The 17,834-nt window shown below is 55.8% G+C and overlaps 1 protein-coding gene across 2 annotated transcripts; it reads right to left on the reverse strand.

Moving 5' to 3' along the window:
- Nucleotides 1-1,762: 1,762 nt before the first annotated feature.
- Nucleotides 1,763-16,298, reverse strand: PRELP (proline and arginine rich end leucine rich repeat protein). Of its 2 annotated transcripts, none has more exons than XM_070396317.1 (3): nt 16,139-16,298; nt 6,767-7,728; nt 1,763-4,340 (listed from the first exon to the last, which is right to left on the reverse strand). In XM_070396317.1, exons 2-3 carry the CDS (start codon nt 7,710-7,712, stop codon nt 4,168-4,170), a joined length of 1,119 nt encoding a protein of 372 aa, XP_070252418.1. In that variant the 5' UTR covers nt 7,713-7,728; nt 16,139-16,298; the 3' UTR covers nt 1,763-4,167. The 2 variants fall into 2 exon arrangements, with proteins under 2 accessions (XP_070252418.1, XP_070252417.1); XM_070396316.1 differs by having other exon boundaries at nt 16,129-16,298.
- Between the last annotated feature and the right edge of the window lie 1,536 nt (nt 16,299-17,834).

Genomic DNA, 17,834 nt, shown 5'->3' on the forward strand with positions numbered 1-17,834 from the left:
CAGAGCCAGGCATATTCCTGTGCCCCTGGCAGCCACCCCCTCCCCCGGGGGAACCACCAAAAGGGGCTCGGCTGGGTGGAGGGAGAGGGAGCCCTGCAGCCAGGACGGTGCCCCAGAAGCAGATGGCCTATTTGGCTGCTGTCCTCTGCCTGCTCTCTGCAGCCAGGGCCTACCTCCTCCCCGCTGCGCCATTCATCCCCTGTGAGGGTGCAGCTGTGACTGCTCCTTCATCCTGCCTGCCTCCTGCTCCCATCTCCCTCCCCTCGTTCTCCGTGGCACACAGCTGCCTGCTCTGTTGCCATGCCTGCCCTCCACCCGCAGTTGGCCCTCCCCTGGCACAGCCGGGCTCACCTGCATGCTCAGACTCCCCAACACCACCTCCCACCCCCCATCACAATCACCTGGACACTGACCCACGTCCTATTCTCTCCCAGCCTTGGCTCTGCGTTCACAAACATGCCTGCCACACGCTCTGGTTCCACGGATGTCAGGGAGGCCCGGGGATGTGGAGTGTGACCTGTTGGGGACCATTGGATGCTCAGTTCCCCGGAGCCCAGAAGAGGTGTGGGACGTGCTGGGAGCCCTTCTAGCCCCAGCCCCTCATTAGGGGAAGCAAAGGCATGCTGACGGGGTGGACGTGGCAGGCGGTGGGGACGCAAGTCTGGCCAGCTGCCCCTTTCATGGTCAGGGAGGGAGAGGGGGTGGAAATTTCAGGAGCTCTCCTGCTTTTTGAACAGTCTCTCTCTCTCTCTCTCTCTCTCTCTCTCTCTCTCTCTCTTTCTTGTCTCTGTCACACACACACACACACACACACACACACACACCCTACAGGCTACACGCCAAGCCTTCCCACCTTTCCCCTCCTCCTATGTCCTCTCCCACCTTGTCCCACCTGCACAGTCCTGTTCAGTCCTTAAGACCTTAAGATACAGCTCCTGCGAGAGGAGCCTTCCTGGGTTCTCTCTGGCAGAGCCGGCGGCCTCTCCACCACGCTCTGTACAGGGCATTATTCTAGCTCGTCAGACACACAGTTATTAAGGAATGGATTTCCCCCTTTATCCAGCTACTCATTGCTCATGGGCATGGGATAGGTGTTCCCTACCCTTGAATTCTGCGCTGGGAACCTTGCACGCAGCTGAAGTCTACAGACAACTTGCTGGATTGAACTGAGGCAGGTGTTAGAGGCAGGGTGGGAGCAGCATCCTAAAGAAGATGTAGGTTGGGAGGATCACACGCCTCCTTCTAGAACCTTCCATCTGAAGGGAGACTTAGGGGTGCCCTCCTCTCGCCCTTCTGTGGACAGACACCTTGCACAGCCTGTCATTCCTCCCAGACGAGGTGGCCCTGGGTTCTGGCCTGAGGCAGCGCTGCCACTGCTTTGGGTTTTACACGGCATCTCGACCAGTCTGCACCCGTCACCTGGTCAGGAGCCGTGTCTGCTTTGCGTCTTCCGTATTTGGCTCAGAGCTGAGCCTTTGGGAGACGCTCAACCATTTGGCACCTGTGGGTTGAAAGTCCTGGGCCTTTGGGCCTCCAATGATTTCTGGTCAGACTTTAGGAATAATTTTTCACGAGAATTGTAAGTTTTGGGGGAAAGTCACCAAGAAAAGGCTTTGGAATCATTTTCTTAGAGTTTCTTAAGGCTAAGACCCTTTCCCCACCCATTGGCTCAGAGCACGGGGAGAGGAGGCCGCAGGAGGAAGAGGCGGCAGAGGGACCTCGGGGGATTATTCCCGGCCTGCTCACATGGCCCAGTCCAAGCTGGATGCTCTCATATTCCTTTATTTCCTCTGCTGTGAAGCGCGCTGCAACACGGGAGCTGGTTCACAGAGCGACGCGGTCTCCCAGGAGGACAGCCATATGGACAGAGTACACACAGACACCCACCTGCGTGGCTGGGAGTGCAGAGGCAACAGCACCGGGCCCAGCCTGCGTGTGCTGTGAGGGCGGGGGGGGGGGGGGGGGGCTTCCTGAAACCCACGGGAAACCAGCACAGCGAGGGGGCAGTGGGGGGACAGAAGAGGGGGTTGCTGTCAAGTCAGTTTAACTGGAATCCTCTCTGGCTCACAGCCGCGGGGAGCGATGGAGGGAAGGGGTGATGGTGATTGTGTTGCTGTTGGGTCTGCAGGGGCAGGAGAATGGCCCCCCTCACGGAGCCACAGGGCTGTGCTCCTCGAGGGCCTCCTCGGAGGGGCTGAGGTTAAAGGTGTGACCAAGGTGCGGAGGGGGCTTATCCAGGCCGGAGCACCAGGCTGCTTACAGCCCCGGGACTGCACTGATTCTAAGCAGGAGCCTCGGAGAAGCCAGCTGCAGCGGAAGAGGAGGCCCTCATGGGAGCAGGGGAAGGGGGCTGGGATAAAATGCGCTCTGTTTCTGTAAACTAGCACAAGAGAACAACGAGAAAGAGTCTAATGGGAACTTCTTGAAGTTAGGGGTCTAGCTTAATACAATTTCTTTAAAATCTCTGGACCTTTTCTAAACCTGTCTTGAGGGGAGGCACTGAGTACCACTCATTTCTAGAACATCCATGCCAGCCACCCGCACACACCCTCGGGGACTGTGGAGGAGCAGCACCCCCTAGAGGCAGGTCAGAGGAAGGCCTAGGTGAGTCAGCCCTGGGGCCCAGGCCCCCTTGAGGTCGGCCAAGCTGCACCTGGGCCAGGCAGGGAGGGTGGGAACTTTGGGGGAGGGACAGTCCATCCAGGGAATAAATAACTGCAAGGGAGGGAGAGAGCTCGGAGGACTTGCCTTGCATTGAGCAAGGGCCCAAGTGGAGCCGCAGAATGGAACGTGAGCGCTAGAGGGGCCTTGGCGGCGTGTACAGCCTGTGGGAGCCGAGAGTGGAAGGCGTGGCAAGGTCAGACAGCAACCGGGAGCAGCCTGCATCCTCACCTGGGCCCCTAAGGTTCCCACCATTGCTCCCCCATCATGGAACGAGCCCCCCCTCCCCCACCGCATTCCCAACTCAGGGCCACTGTAGCTCTGTGCCCTTCAGACCCAGAGGAGAGAGAGACCATGCACAGGGCCCCTGGCTCTTCAAGTTGGGAGTGCTTGACCTTGGAAAATCACCCCCAGGGTGGTGAAGAGGAGGGGCCATCTGTGTCCCGCATCAGCCACCAGGTGTCACTGATGTGTCTGTCTTAGGGGGAGGCCAATGTGCACACGTGGGAGAAGCTTCTGGAAGACCTCCGGGTGCCTGCCCCTTCTCTCGGGTTTCTCAGGAACCTCTCTGGGGTGGAAAGGACTGGGTCGTCCCCACTGATAGAGAACAGATGGCGGGGGGGGGGGGGGGGGGTAGCTCTGCGCCCTCCACTGGGACACGGTGATCCCCAGGCATTAGGCCTCTTGTTCAGAGTGGCCACGGGGGCTGCAGGACCCCTTTGCACCCCACGGGCACGTCCCAGGGCTCTGACTCCCACCCCACTCCCCCTGGCTGATTCCTGGTTCCCCAGCCAGTCTTCTCCTGGACTGGTGCTCCCCACTCTTCCTCTTGGAACAAGGAGGCCCCGTTAGGAGGGTGTGAACTGCGTTCACCCTGGAGAGAGAGGGCCCAGCTCCTCCCCGTGAAGAGTAGGCCAGGTGCAGGCCCTTGCGGGAACCCTGCCCCCCTGCCCTCCCCTGGCCATGCCCTGCACTTCCTTTCTGGAGAACACGGGCCGGCAGCGATGTCTGGTGCCAGCGGACAGGTGGCGGAGCAGCACTTTGCAAGGCAGATCCTTGGCCAATGGGACCCGGGTGCTGTGGTCCTTTGGGGCCAGAGCTGCCCGCGCAGGAGGAGTCCCTGCAGGGCTTCCCGAGCCCCACCCCTGGGCCACTCCGGACCGTTTTCTTGCTTCACCAGGGCCGAAATCCAGATGTCAGTCCAGGCCCACACTTACTCAGGAGTGACAGGGAGGCAGGGCCAGCAGGGACTATGAAATTTTTAAACAGACACCTGTGCTCTGGGCCAGAGGGTCAGCATGCAGTGGGTGTCTCTGGGCTGGGTGGACCCCCCAAGGCCTGGGAGGTCTCGGTCCTGAGGCTGTGGCTCGTCCCGCCTCAGGAAGGTGGGCTGAGAAAGGCAAAGCAGGGAGAAAGACAGGGACACAGAGAAGACGAGTGGTGGGCCCGGCGCCTGGGCCACCAGCCTTCAAGGGCGATCGGAGAGGACGCAGGGCAGAGCGAGGCCTAGATGACCACGGACTGCAGCAGGCGGAAGCACATCATGAGGTCCAGCGGGATGGGCGGCTTCAGGTAGTTCCCGTCCAGCCTCAGGTAGCGCAGGTGTGGCACGTTCTCCAGATCTGAGAAGTCCCGGAAGGTGAACAGGTTGTAAGGGCAAATCTGGGTCCCGTTGATCTCTGTGGAGAGAGAAGGGGAGAGGTGAGCAGGAGAGGAGGGCGGGGCCAGGGCCGAGGGGAGTGAGATGAGGAAGGAGAGGGTGGACGACTGAGAGTAAGGACCAGACTTCTCCCGGGAACTGGCCGACGGTAGGAACGTGTGACGCTGGATAGTCGACCCTTACCGCCAGGCCCGGTTTACTTGTTGTAAAATTAATTAATCAAGTTGGAATTGATCCACAGTTGTTACTGGAGATTTACTCTGAGGAGTCACGGAGGAAGAAAGCTGTGAGTTGAGCCTTCAAAGTTGGGTAGGATTATAGCAGGGGGAGGCCTGGGGCTGGGGTTTTGATAGAGGAACCTATTTGCATAGAGTTGTGGGGGCCAAAAGGATCATGGGAGAATCTGGGAGTAGTGGACAGCACAGTGTGATGAAATAGGGAGAGTGAGCTGGAAAGGTGAGCTGTGGCCCCAAATTATGGTCGGCTTTTAGCGATTTCACTAAGGATGGGCTTTGATCTTCAGCCTGAGGACTGGTATTGAGCAGGGCTGCTGTTGTGACAGGAATGGCAGGATGTGTGAACTATGGTGTCCTGGGGGTGAAATCTGGAAGGAGCCTATCACGAGGCTTATACTGTAGAAAGGCGGATCTAGCCGCAGTGGGGAGAGAGTGGGGTGAGGCGAGATCTGAGCCAGCAGGTGGGTGTGGGAGGGTCCTGTGGCCTGGACCTGAGGCACGTGGATGGGCAGAAGGTGGTCCCAGTAACTGACACAGGGCTGCCAGGAAGGGAAGGGGGTCTGGGGAGGGCACAGGGCCCACGGGGCTGGCTGAGCCTATTGATTCTGACGTGATTACTGATTCTGGGCTTTCCAGTGGAAAATGAGATTTCATTTTCTCCTTCACCTCTTGCTAGATGACATCAGATGCAACAACGAAATGAAGTTTTATTCCCCTAAGCCTGGTCTCATTTATCATCCGAGGGGCCGTTGTTTTTCTCTCTTCACCACTGGGGCAGCAGAGAGAGCCTGACACAGGGATTTTCTTACAGCCTCTGTCACGTAGGCCCGTCAGGGGACCGCCCTGATGCTCAGCTCCCGGACCGGCGACACGGTGAGAGTGGGTTGATGTTTCCAATTTCTCCCTCAGGAGGCGGCCTATTCTTCCACCAGGACAGACCTGTCAGTTATGTGGCTTCTGGTTATACTTTCGGCCTCTACAGCATCCCGGGGAGCAATGAACGGCCTCAGTTTACTCCCTGAATGTGTTTCTTGCCAGATGTTAGAAGCCCCTCTCACTGTGTAATTATCCCAGACGAGTGAGCAAAGCCTGTTCTCCCCACCACTTGCTTCCAGGTTGTAGACATTCAACAATCTCCCTCACCCCCTTGGGCTGGGCAACGAAGGGTTCCTATGGTGATTTGAGGGGAGCTTCCCTTTCCCTTTGGCCCCTTCATCCCTGCAGCGGCTGCATCCCTGATGTGCTTCAATGGCCAGGTCATACTGGTGCTTTTGATGTTAAGCCTTTCTCCTGACGCTCAGCTCAGAGCTGACATTGCTGATGGGAGCAAAACTAGTCTGTTCTTTGGGGCTGCAATGGATACCTCACAGCTCAGGACCCTGTAAAAGCAGCCGAGGGGAGTCCTGCCTTCAGCGAACCGTCTCACACAACTAACTACTCCAGCTCCCCAGACAGACTCAGAAAGCCCCCCACACCAGCGCGTTTTCCTGGCTGCCGCATTTTCACCAGGAGCAGATCCTGCATATACAGGGGTGGGCAAAAGCAGGCTTACAGTTGAAACAGCGTTTATTCTGTAGTATTATTTATTTATTTATTATTGTATTGTTGATCATTATTATGAACCTACTTTTGCCCACCCTGTCCGGCTGCCTCTCTGTGTATACCTTTTACAGATGCTTCAGAAGCTAGGCGCAGACTTGGGGGGATGCCATCTCACTCAGCTGCCAGTGTCCGCGGCGGACAGGCCCGCGCATTTCGGAGAGGGCATTTATTTATTTATTTTTTTCAGAGTGGGCATGTAAATGTCACTGTTGTGCTTTTAGGAGAATGTCCAGGACTGTATTCCGTGTCCACCCTACCGACAGATCTGGAGGGCAGAGAAGTTGGGGCTGATGAGAAGAGATGGAGGAAGAGAAGCGAGCACCCTCCAGCCATGGCATTCGGGGCACGGCATCCACGTTAAACGACTACATCCTCATACCAAGTTGATGATATTATTACCATTCACACTGTACAGAGGAGGGAACTCCCCAGGGAGGCCAACTATCTGTCCAGGCTCATGCAAATAGCGAGTGGTAAGGCCATGGTTTGAAGTCCAGTGTCAAGCAGGGTGTCTCTTGCACACCCCCACCCTGAGGCTCCTGAGAACAGGCTGACGTGGTGAGTCCCCAGCCTCCCGCCCCGGGCCTGGCCCCGCCTCCCCACTCACTCTCGATGTGGTTGTTGTTGAGGTACAGGTGCTCCAGCTTGTTGTTAATGGCAGGCACGCTGCTGATCTTGTTGTGGGACAGGTGGAGCACGAGCAGGTTGGAGATGTTAAAGGAGTTCTTGGGGAGCCCCCTGTCGGACAGCTTGTTGTAGTTAAGGCGAATGAAGGCGAGGTTGGGGAAGGCCTTGAAGTATCCGTTAGGGATGGTCGCGATCTGGTTGCTGTCCAGGTAGAGCTGGTGAAGGGCTTTGGGGACCTTGGGGGGCATCTTCTTCAGTTCGTTGTGGGCCAGGTTGAGCTGCATGAGTTTCTTGAGGCCCTGGAAGGTGTCAGGCTTGAGGACGTTGTCGTTCAGCTGGTTGTGCTGGAGGTCCAGGAGCAGCAGGTTCTCCAGCTTGCTGAAGGCCCCCGGGGGGATCTTGGAGATCTGGTTCTGGCTCAGCCTCAGCTGCTCCAGGTTCCGGGGCAGGGCGGAGGGCACCTCCTTCAGCTGGTTCTTCTCCATGTAGAGGAACGCCAGGCTGGGTAGCTTCTCCAGCACCTTCTGGTCCACCTTGCTGATCTTGTTGTTGTCCAGGTTGACCCACCGCAGGTCCGAGGCGTTCTTGAAGGACTCCACTGGGAGCTCGGTTATGAAGTTGTTCTGGAGATAGAGGTAATGGATGCGGGGTGGGATGACAGGCACCTTTTTGAGGTTGCGGCTGTCGCAGTAGAGGGCAGATGGGAAGTCATGGGGGCAGTAGCATTCCCGGGGACAGTCAGGAAAGAGAGACGGAGGGCCTGGCGGGAGGGGAGGAGGCAGGTCGGTAGGCTTCGATGGTGTGGGCCTGGGCCTCGGCCTGGGCCTGGGCCTGCCCCCGGGTTTTGGTCGTCTTGTTGGTTGACCTTTGGTCACTGAGGCCAAGATGAGGAGAAGTGGGAGGAGCAAGGAGAGAGATGACCTCATGATCCGGGTGATGCACCTGCAGGGAGAGATGCGGAAGGTCATTAGCCAGTTGGGCCTCAGCAATTAGAGGCCATGACTTTGCAGTTCAAGTGGCCGGGACGGCTTCCGGGGGGCTCTGGAGGGGCCTGTGAGAGGATCTCCCTGTTCGCCTGTATCTAGCAGGTGAGAAAGTAACCAGGGCTCGAGGGTCTGGGTTCCCTGCCGGAGGCCTCGCCGCCCAATGTGCTCAACCTGCTCTGGGAGGGAGCCCTCCTGCAGAAATCACACCGGGCGGTGAAGCAGGAGTCCCGCACTTGCCCTCCAGCCCTCAGGCTCCCCTTCTGCAGCGCGAGAAAATCAGTCCTGTCCTCGTAAGAGGGAGTTAGGGCATATGAGCCATGGAGTCCTGGGGGGTTACAATCCAGACATGTCCTTAGAGATCACACAGCTCAATGGTTTTCAATGGTGCCCCCATTTCTATGGAGGGAGGGAGGCCAAGGAGCTGGCCCTGGGGCACCCAGCTCACTCCTGTGCCAACCTGAGCAGCTCTGTGTTATTTTAATCTGATATATATCTATATCTACATCTATATCCACATCCACATCCACATCCATATCCATACCTATATCTATATCTATATCTATATCTATATCTATATCTATCTATATCTATATCAATCTATGTTTAACAAAAGCACTCATTTGAAAAATAAAGTTGCATTGCTAAAAACTGGTTTGAAATCCACCAATGACGTGCAGACTCTACTGTTTATAAACACTGAGTACTGGAGGGAGGAAGTGGCTGCCGAGGCCAGGAAGTTATTTCATAGCAGGGCCAGGGCTCCTGCCTTCCAGGGCGGGGCCCGTGGAGATCCTGGGAAGGGAGGAAAGTGCTTCAGACACGTGTGTGTCCCCCCCTGCTTGTCCCTCACCCACTGCACTCGGCTCAGCGAACACTGGCCCTTGCCAGCAGGATACACACCAAGAATTCCCCCACAGATGTGGAGGCTTCTGGAAAGAAAACAAGGAAGAGCTTGAAAGCTGTGGGGAAACCACTTTCATTTCTTGTGGCCTGTTATTGCTGCTCTCTCTCTCTCTCTTTTTAAAAATATGTTTTTATTGATTTCAGAGAGAGGAAGGGAAAGGGAAAGAGATAGAAACATCGATTGGCTGCCTCCTGCACAGGCCCCACTAAGGCTCGAGGCCTCAACCCTGGCATGTGCCCCGACCAGAGTCAAACCCACAACCTCCTGTGCATGGGATGGTGCTCAACCAACGGAGGGAGCCACACGGGCTGGGAGGCATGGCTGTTCTATGCACTGGAGTTGGTCTGTGGAGGGACCAAGAAGAGCTTCCTGCTAGCCCCAGTGACAGGGGATAGGTTGCTGGAGGATATTTTGGGGTTGCCTTTCTCATTGTCCCCAATAGGACCATGTGGTTCTAGTTGAACTAAGCTGGGGAAATAGCAATAGACTCGGGCTAGCAGACGCATAGTGGCAGCTCCCACAGGCCTCTCCCCTGGCCTGGCTGGGAAGGGCCCGGGAAGGGGGTTCATGTACCACCCCCTCCCCAGAGCCCTCATCCTGTGACAGCCCTCTGGTCTCCAGATCAGGTTGTCATTCCCACATTGCTTCTCCAGGCCACTCTGGCTGCTTCTTCACAATTGTGTCTGCCCCGCCCCCTGCAGGGATCTGGGACACCCTGGGGATGCAGGCTTCCTGGGGTTCTCTGAGATAGATTGTGTGTCTCCCGCTGCATCCAGACCCTGTGATCACTGCCTCTGTCCAGGCCGCCCGCTCTCTTTCCTTTGAGCCCACATCCACTGAGACTCCTGCCTGCACGAGTGGCTGACTCAGTGCCGGCTTTGCTCAGAGGAAGCCAATAGAAGCCCCTCACCAGCTGCTCAGTTCCCAGCCAGGTGCTCCGAAGGAGCTGAATGTAAAAAACAGGAGAGAAGACAGAGCGCAAGCCTGGAGGGTTGGAGGGAGTCTCCCACACTTTTCACATGCACATCCTGACTTCCAGCCTCATACATGTGCGCACACACACACACACACACACACTTCTCTGCATACACACACAGTTCTCTGCATATACACACACACACTTCTCTGCACATACATACACACTTCTCTGCATACAAACACACACTTCTCTGCATTCAAACACACACACTTCTCTGCATACACTCATACACACTTCTTTGCGCACACACATACACACTTCTCTGCATACAGATACATACGCACTTCTCTGTGCACACACATACACACTTCTCTGTGCACACACACATACACACTTCTCTGTGCACACACACTTCTATACCATACACAGAGGCAAACTCATGTTTGTACCTGCTCTGTGTGCCTGTGTAAGCCCGTATATATAGTACCCTGAGCACAGGAAGGAAGAAGGGAGGGAGGGAGGGGAGGCAGACAGACACACTAGGACCGTGGTCTGCAAACTGCGGCTCTCGAGCCACATGCGGCTCTTTGGCCCCTTGAGTGTGGCTCTTCCTAAGCCTTAGGAGTACCCTAATTAAGTTAATAACAATGTACCTACCTATATAGTTTAAGTTTAAAAAATTTGGCTCTCAAAAGAAATTTCAATCGTTGTACTGTTGATATTTGGCTCTGTTAACTAATGAGTTTGCTGACCACTGCACTAGGAGGAAGCAGGGAAGAGATTGCCTGCAGCCTCTGTTGCCTCTCCACCTCCTTCTAAAGTGGTCTCTGCCCAGGCCGGCTCCCCCACGGGGACCAAGAGGGCCCCTTTTCCTGGGACTCCGGTCACAAAGGAGCTGCTGTTGGATTCTCGCTTTACCTACAGTCAGGGCTACAACAGTCCCAGGGACACGCTGAGAGGACGGGAAAGGGAAGACAGTTATTGTAAAACTACACTTGGAGTCTTGTGGCCGGACCAACACCACTTGATGAACCATGAATTAATATTTCAAAAGTCCGGTAATTTTCTTGACAACTAGAGGCCTGGTGCATGAAATATGTGCCCTGGGGGCGGGGGGCTCGGCCCGGCCTGCGCCCTCTCACAGTCCAGGACCCCTTGCTCCTTACTGCCCACCTGCTCACTGCTCCTTAGCGCTGCCTGCCGTGGAGGAGGGAGAGGCTCCTGCCACCACCGCTGTGCTCACCAGCTGTGAGCCCGGCTTCTGACTGAGTGGCGCTCCCCCTGTGGGAGCTCACTGACCACCAGGGGGCAGCTCCTGCATTGAGCACCTGCCCCCTGGTGGTCAGTGTGCATCATAGCGACCGGTCATTCTAGTCGTTCTGCCATAAGGGTGGCTTAGGCTTTTATGATATAGATAACACCATCATTTTGCATATCAATTTTAAGGAGGCAGTTAGAGCATTCGTATACTAAAAACAAACATTTTTAAAAGCCCCAATTGTTGTGACCCTGAAACTTTTTGTTTGGGCATTTGTTTTCTTATCCCCCAGAAACCTGAAATAAACAAACAATCTCTCACGATGGGAGAAGCCCTGCCCCAAAGAGGCTCCCAGTTTCCTGGCCTCGCTCTGTCAGTACAGCCTCTGCCGGGTCCTGGGCTCCGAGTTAAGCAGGAAACCTGTCCAGAGCTTGCAGCGGGAGCCCACTCTGCGAGTGACCCAGGCCTTGCCAGGGGTGTTTCTCAGTGGCTCCAGGCCTCATGGGCAGGTGTGACAGGGTCACGGGTGAGTCACAGCTCTGCCTGCACACCAGCCCCCCACTCCTTCCCTCAGAAATGAACACAGGCCTTCCTCACGCCCACCGCCCTCCCTCCCACACCCTTCAGGAAGTTAGGATCTGCCCACAGTCCTGAGCCTTTACATTCAGACCTGAGGGGGTGGGGGGGGGGGGGGGCTGGCCAGGCCCCTCCCACAGCAGATGGGGGCTCCCTAGGAAAAGCTGGGGGCGCTGCTCCTGGGAGAGACTGGGTCTGTTAACTCCCTTTCTCTTAGTCTGTGCAGAACCACCCCGTGTGCTTGTGGGCCTTTGAGCTGCCACGCCTCTTTCTCGGGGAAATAGCGTTCATTTCTAGGGCTTTTCTCACCCGGCAACGCCTCTTCCCGCTGGGGCCTGGCCCTGGAGGGAAGTCCTGACAGCGCAGCTCTGGTGTGCACTGTCCTGTCCTAAATCCTGAACTCCTCGGGGACTCACCGTTCCCCTGCCAAAGCCCCAAGGTCACGCTTTCTCATGCTGCTGCCTTCCAGAAGCTTCTGCCCAATCGTACGCTCTTTAGGGTGGGTCCCAAGTGTGTGTGATTTTTAAATTTCTCCCACCTCCCAGCCTTCTGCTGAGCTCAGAGCTCCGTCGCTGAGCGCTGGGGGGCCAGACACGCTGCCCAGCGGGCCCTGCTCCTGGGCACTGGCTCTCAGAACGCTGCTGCCCTGGGGGGACTGCCATGGCTCTGCCCAGCTCAAAATTCAGTCTCTCCCTTTAAGAACATTTCCTAAGAGTGTTTGAAGTGTGAATGTCAGTTCCAGGATTGGAGATCTGGGCTTGCATCTGGGCTTGCATCCCGCCCTGCCCCTCCGCCCCAGGCCTCAGGCTCCCCATCCCTGTGAGGATCGGATGAGGTCATGCACACGAAGGCCTGTCAGAGCGCCTAAGCTCTGCAAATGGCAGGGGCTTCCTCATCCACCGATTTGTTTATAAAAGAGCAGATGCCCCAGAGGCTGATTGTAAAGCGAGCTCGCCTCATCTCTATCTAGCTCAGTGGTTCTCAACCTTCCTAATGCCGTGACCCTCTAATACAGTTCCTCATGTTGTGGTGACCCCCAACCATAAAATTACTTTCATTGCTACTTCATAACTGTAATGTTGCTACTGTTATGAATTATAATGTAAATATCTGATATGCAGGATGTATTTTCATTGTTACAAATTGAACATAATTAAAGCATAGTGATTAATCACAAAACAGTATGTGATTATATATGTGTTTACCGAGATGGTCTTAGGCGACCCCTGTGAAAGGGTCGTTCGACCCCCAAAGGGGTCACGATCCACAGGTTGAGAACCGCTGGTCTAGCTCATGAACCCATTCATTTCACGTTCGAATGCCCAGGACTGGTGCAATACTCAGGCTCGGGGCAGGGCTGGGCTGAGGTCCACACGGGATTTCCAAGTCACTGGGGGAAAGTTGAAGGGTAATTGGTTTTGTATGGAGAGTCGGGAATTGGGGTTGGCTGGGCACACGTTGGGTGTGTCTCCCCGTTAAAGGAATACTCCACACGGCTTACTGGCATCCTTCTTTCTTTCTTGTCAGATTCCCTGCCTAATTGGTCACGCCTAAACCTCCATGGCTTAACCCAGCCACCACCCTGCCGTGGGAAATGGGGCTGCCCCCTGCCCCGGAACCACACCCAGGGACATGGGAGTGACCCTCATTCTAGATTCCCGCCTTTCTGTTCTACATTCCAGCTTCTGAGAGCCACCCTGCAGCCCAGGGGGAGGGGGGAGCCAGGAGAGTCAGGTGGTCTCTGCCCAGGTGAGCAGGAGCCAGGCAGGCCACCTAGGTTGCCTGAGAGCCTTTCCGGGCCTGTGAGTAGGGCTTGTGAGGCCGGAGGTGATGGGAGAGCTGATATGAGCACACAATGAGTTCAGTGGGGACACTGCCCAGCTGCCCCTTTCCTGGGGGCGCAATCTGCAGCTGCCACTCATACCCAATCCAGAATCCGGATAAGTTTTGGCCGACATAAGTTTTAGCTCGACTGGGACTGTGGGGGGAGAGCTTCGTGGTGCAAACTCTCCCCGGGAGGAGGGCTCTCCGCCTGCCCCCTAGTCGCCCAACCTGCTCTCGGCCTCAGTTTTATCACCTGTGAAAGGGGTTAATAAAATTGTCCCTATCCCTGCATTCCTCACCCAGTTGTTGTCACAGCAAGTGTGATAAGTCACTTTAGAATGTGCTACAGATCAAAAAGTGCTAAAAATCAATATAACACTAGGGTGGAGAGACCATCTGCCTCAGCGTCTACCACAAGGCAAAGTGTAAACAGAGGGAAGATATTTTGGCTTCAGGCCACCGGTGCAGAGGAGCAAGTTTCCATTGGAGGGGTGAGGAGGGTGGGGAAGTATGGGGAGGCTGGGGAAGGATGGAGGAGTGGGGGGGGGGTGGGGGGGGTGGGGAGGGAGAAGAGGGTTAGGGAGGGTGGGGAAGACACAGCACTGAGCTGGCTCTGCTCCTGGACTTGCCATCTCCTGTCTGCGGGCCTGGGTGCTTGTGGATCGGGGGCCTAACCCTATATGTACCCTTCAGCTTCGTCACTGGGTGCTCTTGGGCAAACCTCTTACCTTGACTAAGCTCAGCTCACTCATCTGTAAAATGGGCACATTAAAACCTTTCTGTGGTGATTTGAGGGTTAAATGAGTAAATGTGTGTCAAGTGAGTGCTCCCTGAACATTAAGCTGATGTTAGGAGCAATGGGGTGGCTTTCTCTCCAGCCTGGCCAGAGGGCAGCTCAGCGCCCCACCAGGTGGCAGGCATCCTGGCAGGTGGGTAGGGGTTCATGGGTCCCCTCCCTCCAGTTCCTTCACACAGAGCGACTTCCTCTCGCTTGGGGCCTGTGTGTGAGACCACATTGGGGTCTGAGAACCAACTAATTGGAGAGACCATAGAATCCCCAGCCACCTGGACCACTCACTCTGTCCTCCAATACACTACCCCACCCCCCTTTCTGCCACAAGTGAAGGGATGTGGAGGGGGAGGCACAAAGGTGGCTTCCCGTGTGACCCATGATTCCCATCCCAACCTCCCACATCTGGCTTTTTTTGCCCCTTCAGCCTTGAATCGCCCCTCACATGCCCAGTAAATGGGGATGCCCACTGGGCAGACCTTGTTGTCCAGCCCATCTCCCCATGAGGCCATCAGAACAGACAGCGATTGGGCGGGAGGAGAGGGGTCTGGCCGGGAGGGGAAGGGGCCCAGCGCAGTGCCTCAGGCTCAGGACAAGCAGAGGAGCAGGTGGGAGGAATCTTTCTCTCCAGGATGCTCCTCGTGATGTGGCAGCCGGTGCTTGCAAGGAGGATGGAGGGGTGAGCTCACAGGGGATCTTTCCTGGGTCAGCACCAACTCCCACTCCCCGAGGAGATGGCCCACGTGGGGCGCTCTGGTCCTCCTCCATCAGATAGTCCTTGTCCAGGAAACCACGAAGCCCTCTGCCCAGCCAGCAACGCCATGAGCCCCGGGCTCTTCGGTCCCCACACAGGTCTCCCTCAGGCGCCTGACCCAGGGTCTCCAGCCCTGGCCGGCCATCTGTACTAACACAGTGACAGAGTCCCAGGTCTGTGTTCAGCAGGTCTGGAGCAAGGGGTCCAGACTTCTGTGTTTTCAGTAAGTCCCCTCGCAATCCCCCCTCCCCTGCCCCCAGATGACTGTGAAGATCTGTGGCCATATCTGGAGGCCCTGATCTAGCCATTCCCCCTCCCCTTCCCCCCCGCCGCCGCCTGGGGACAACTCTCCCTTGTTGAGATGGACAGGGGTCACCTATTTGGAAACAAGCCCCATTCAGTTACCCTCCTGTTTCCCCTCCCTGACTCACTGAGAAACTACAGAACTATCGTTTTTCTCTGCTGCAAAGACTCCTGGGATAATTATGAAATGGTTTAAAGAGAGCTTTTGTCGGGCCGCCTGCAGAAAAATGAACTGCCTCCTGAGCTGGGGATTGGGACTCCAAGGCTCGGAAGCTGGATCCTTTCTTCTCTTTCTTTCCCAAAGCCGGTGGTTTGGACCAGCGAGACAGAACTTCAGAGCGGCCGGGAGGGTCCTGTGCAGGTTGGAAACTCGGTTTTCTCCCTCCGACCCAATTAAGGTCTAAAGGACGAGGAAACCCTCCCAACTCCTGCTCTTGTTCATGTCCTCCCTGCTCTGCCTATGCTCAGCACATGATTTTCGTTGGCTCTGCCACCTCAGTGGGAAGACACGCTTTCTCTCTGCTCCTATGGCCGGAGAGGCGCATGAGAGGGTGAGACAAGATTGTGTGTGTGTGTGTGTGTGTGTGTGTGTCTAGCTCTGTATGTCACATGCAGTCAGAGTGTGTGTGTATTCGTGTGTGTGTGTGTGTGTGTGTGTGTGTATAGAATGAAAGTGCAGCCCCTGTGCAACTTGTGTGCGTGCCTGTGACAGTGCGTGACAGTATGTGAAAGGTGCAGAGATGTGGGTTCTGGATTCCGGTTTCTATGGAAAAACGTGATGTGTAAAAATACTACGTGCAGCATAACTCCGTGCTACAACCAACATCTGTACCAAGAAAGTTCAACTTTCACAGCCAGCAAATACCCAGGGAGAGGATGATGGAGAGACGGAAGAAGCCACGAGGAAGGCTGACATGAGCTCATTTGAAAGGAAGCAGGAGACGGAGATGAGATCAGTAACCAGGCTGCCCAGGGCAGGACACTGGCTGGAGGAAGGGGGCTTCCTCCCCGTCTCCCACGGGGCTTACCTGCACACACCTGCCTCTGCTCCCAGCTCCGGGTGAGTCCCCGGCAAGGCTCAAGGCTCACGGCTCCCTCCGCTTCCCCCCACCCAGCGGTGGAGCTGTGGCAGCAGACAGCCCGCTGGAAGTTCTGACCTCCCGGTGGTGTGAGCGTGCTTGTGTTTGCCTGACTGTTCTTCTACCAGATCCTATTGGGGTGGGGAGGCTAGGTTAGGGGGAGGGACAGGCCGATTGGAGGGAGGGAGGGGAGGAGGGAGGGAGGAGAGCAGAGAGGGAGGGAGCTTGGGAAAGGAGGAATGACAACAATAAAGTCTTTATTTGGCAGCCAAAGCTCCCAAAGACTTCGTCCACACATCATGCCCACTAACAAACTCATCTTTAATAGCATTTCCTTCTGCTGCCGTTGCTTCTGGGGGGGAGACCGTTTGACCCTTGTTTGGAAAACAAGCCAAAATAACAGAGGAAAAGGCACCGAAAAGCAAACTCTGTGTGGGCCAGGGCTGGATGGCTGGGTCCACACCAGCCGGTTCCATCCCGCCTCCTAACAATTTCATTCTACACCACACACACACACACACATACACACACTCACACACACATATACACACACATATACACACACACTCACACACACACACACACACATACACACACACATACACACACTCACACACACTCACACACATACACACACTCTCACACACACACATACACACACTCTCACACACACACCACACACACACCACACACACACACACACTCACACACACACACACACACACACCACACACACACACACACACCACACACACACTCACACACACACACTCACACACACACACACACTCACACACACACTCACACACACACACACACACTCACACACACATACACACACACACACACACACACACGGCTTCTCCCCAGTCACCTGCACGTCCCCCGCCCCCCTAGGTTAAATTTCCCAACCAGTGAGGGGCGTGGGGCATTTTCTCTTTTCCTCCGTCATCTTCTTCAGGAGGTTGCTGAGGAGCTGGCGCCTCCCTGAGCAGTGAGCGGCCACGGGAGATAGATAGTCTTGGTTTTGTTGCCAGAGGACCAGAGAGGGAAAAACCTGGCCTGGAGTCACACAGCAAACTACGGCAGAATTAAGATTTGATATCAGACGAGGTCACTGCCCCTCGCCCAGGTGGACAGTGTCCGTGTCTTCTCTCAGCTTCCCCGTCTCTGTCACACTCAGGAGAGAATTAGGGGCTGTATGGTCATCACACAGCGACATTGAGGAATCCAAAGGTCCCCGGTCCACGTCATCCCAGGAGAACCGTTCAAGTCTGACTATTCCCTCAGCCAATTTCCTCAATGAAAACATGGTGATGCACATGGAGCAGCCCATCCAAACCTCCTGCCACCCCAGCCGACCCCTTAGGAACGTCAAGGACACTTTTTCTGTCCGCAGGCCCACGGAGAGCCGAAGGGCCCGGTGACAGGGAGCTGCCGCCAGCCCTCCCAGTCGGGGGCACAGGACATTAAACCCAGGGCCAGCAGCCCTGGACACCGCCATTGACAAGCGAGCTGATCATGGGCAAGGCCCTTACTCGTGTGGAGCCTCAGTTTCCTTACCTATGAAATGGGGATGATTCCCACCTCACAGGTTGGAAGATGACAGGATGTACGTATGAGAGCACTTTATAAACTGGACGATGTTAGGATTA

This window comes from Myotis yumanensis, unplaced genomic scaffold (assembly GCF_028538775.1).
Source record: "Myotis yumanensis isolate MYYU_CA2020_CCGP unplaced genomic scaffold, mMyoYum1.0.hap1 SCAF_17, whole genome shotgun sequence".
Taxonomy (NCBI): Eukaryota; Metazoa; Chordata; class Mammalia; order Chiroptera; family Vespertilionidae; genus Myotis; species Myotis yumanensis.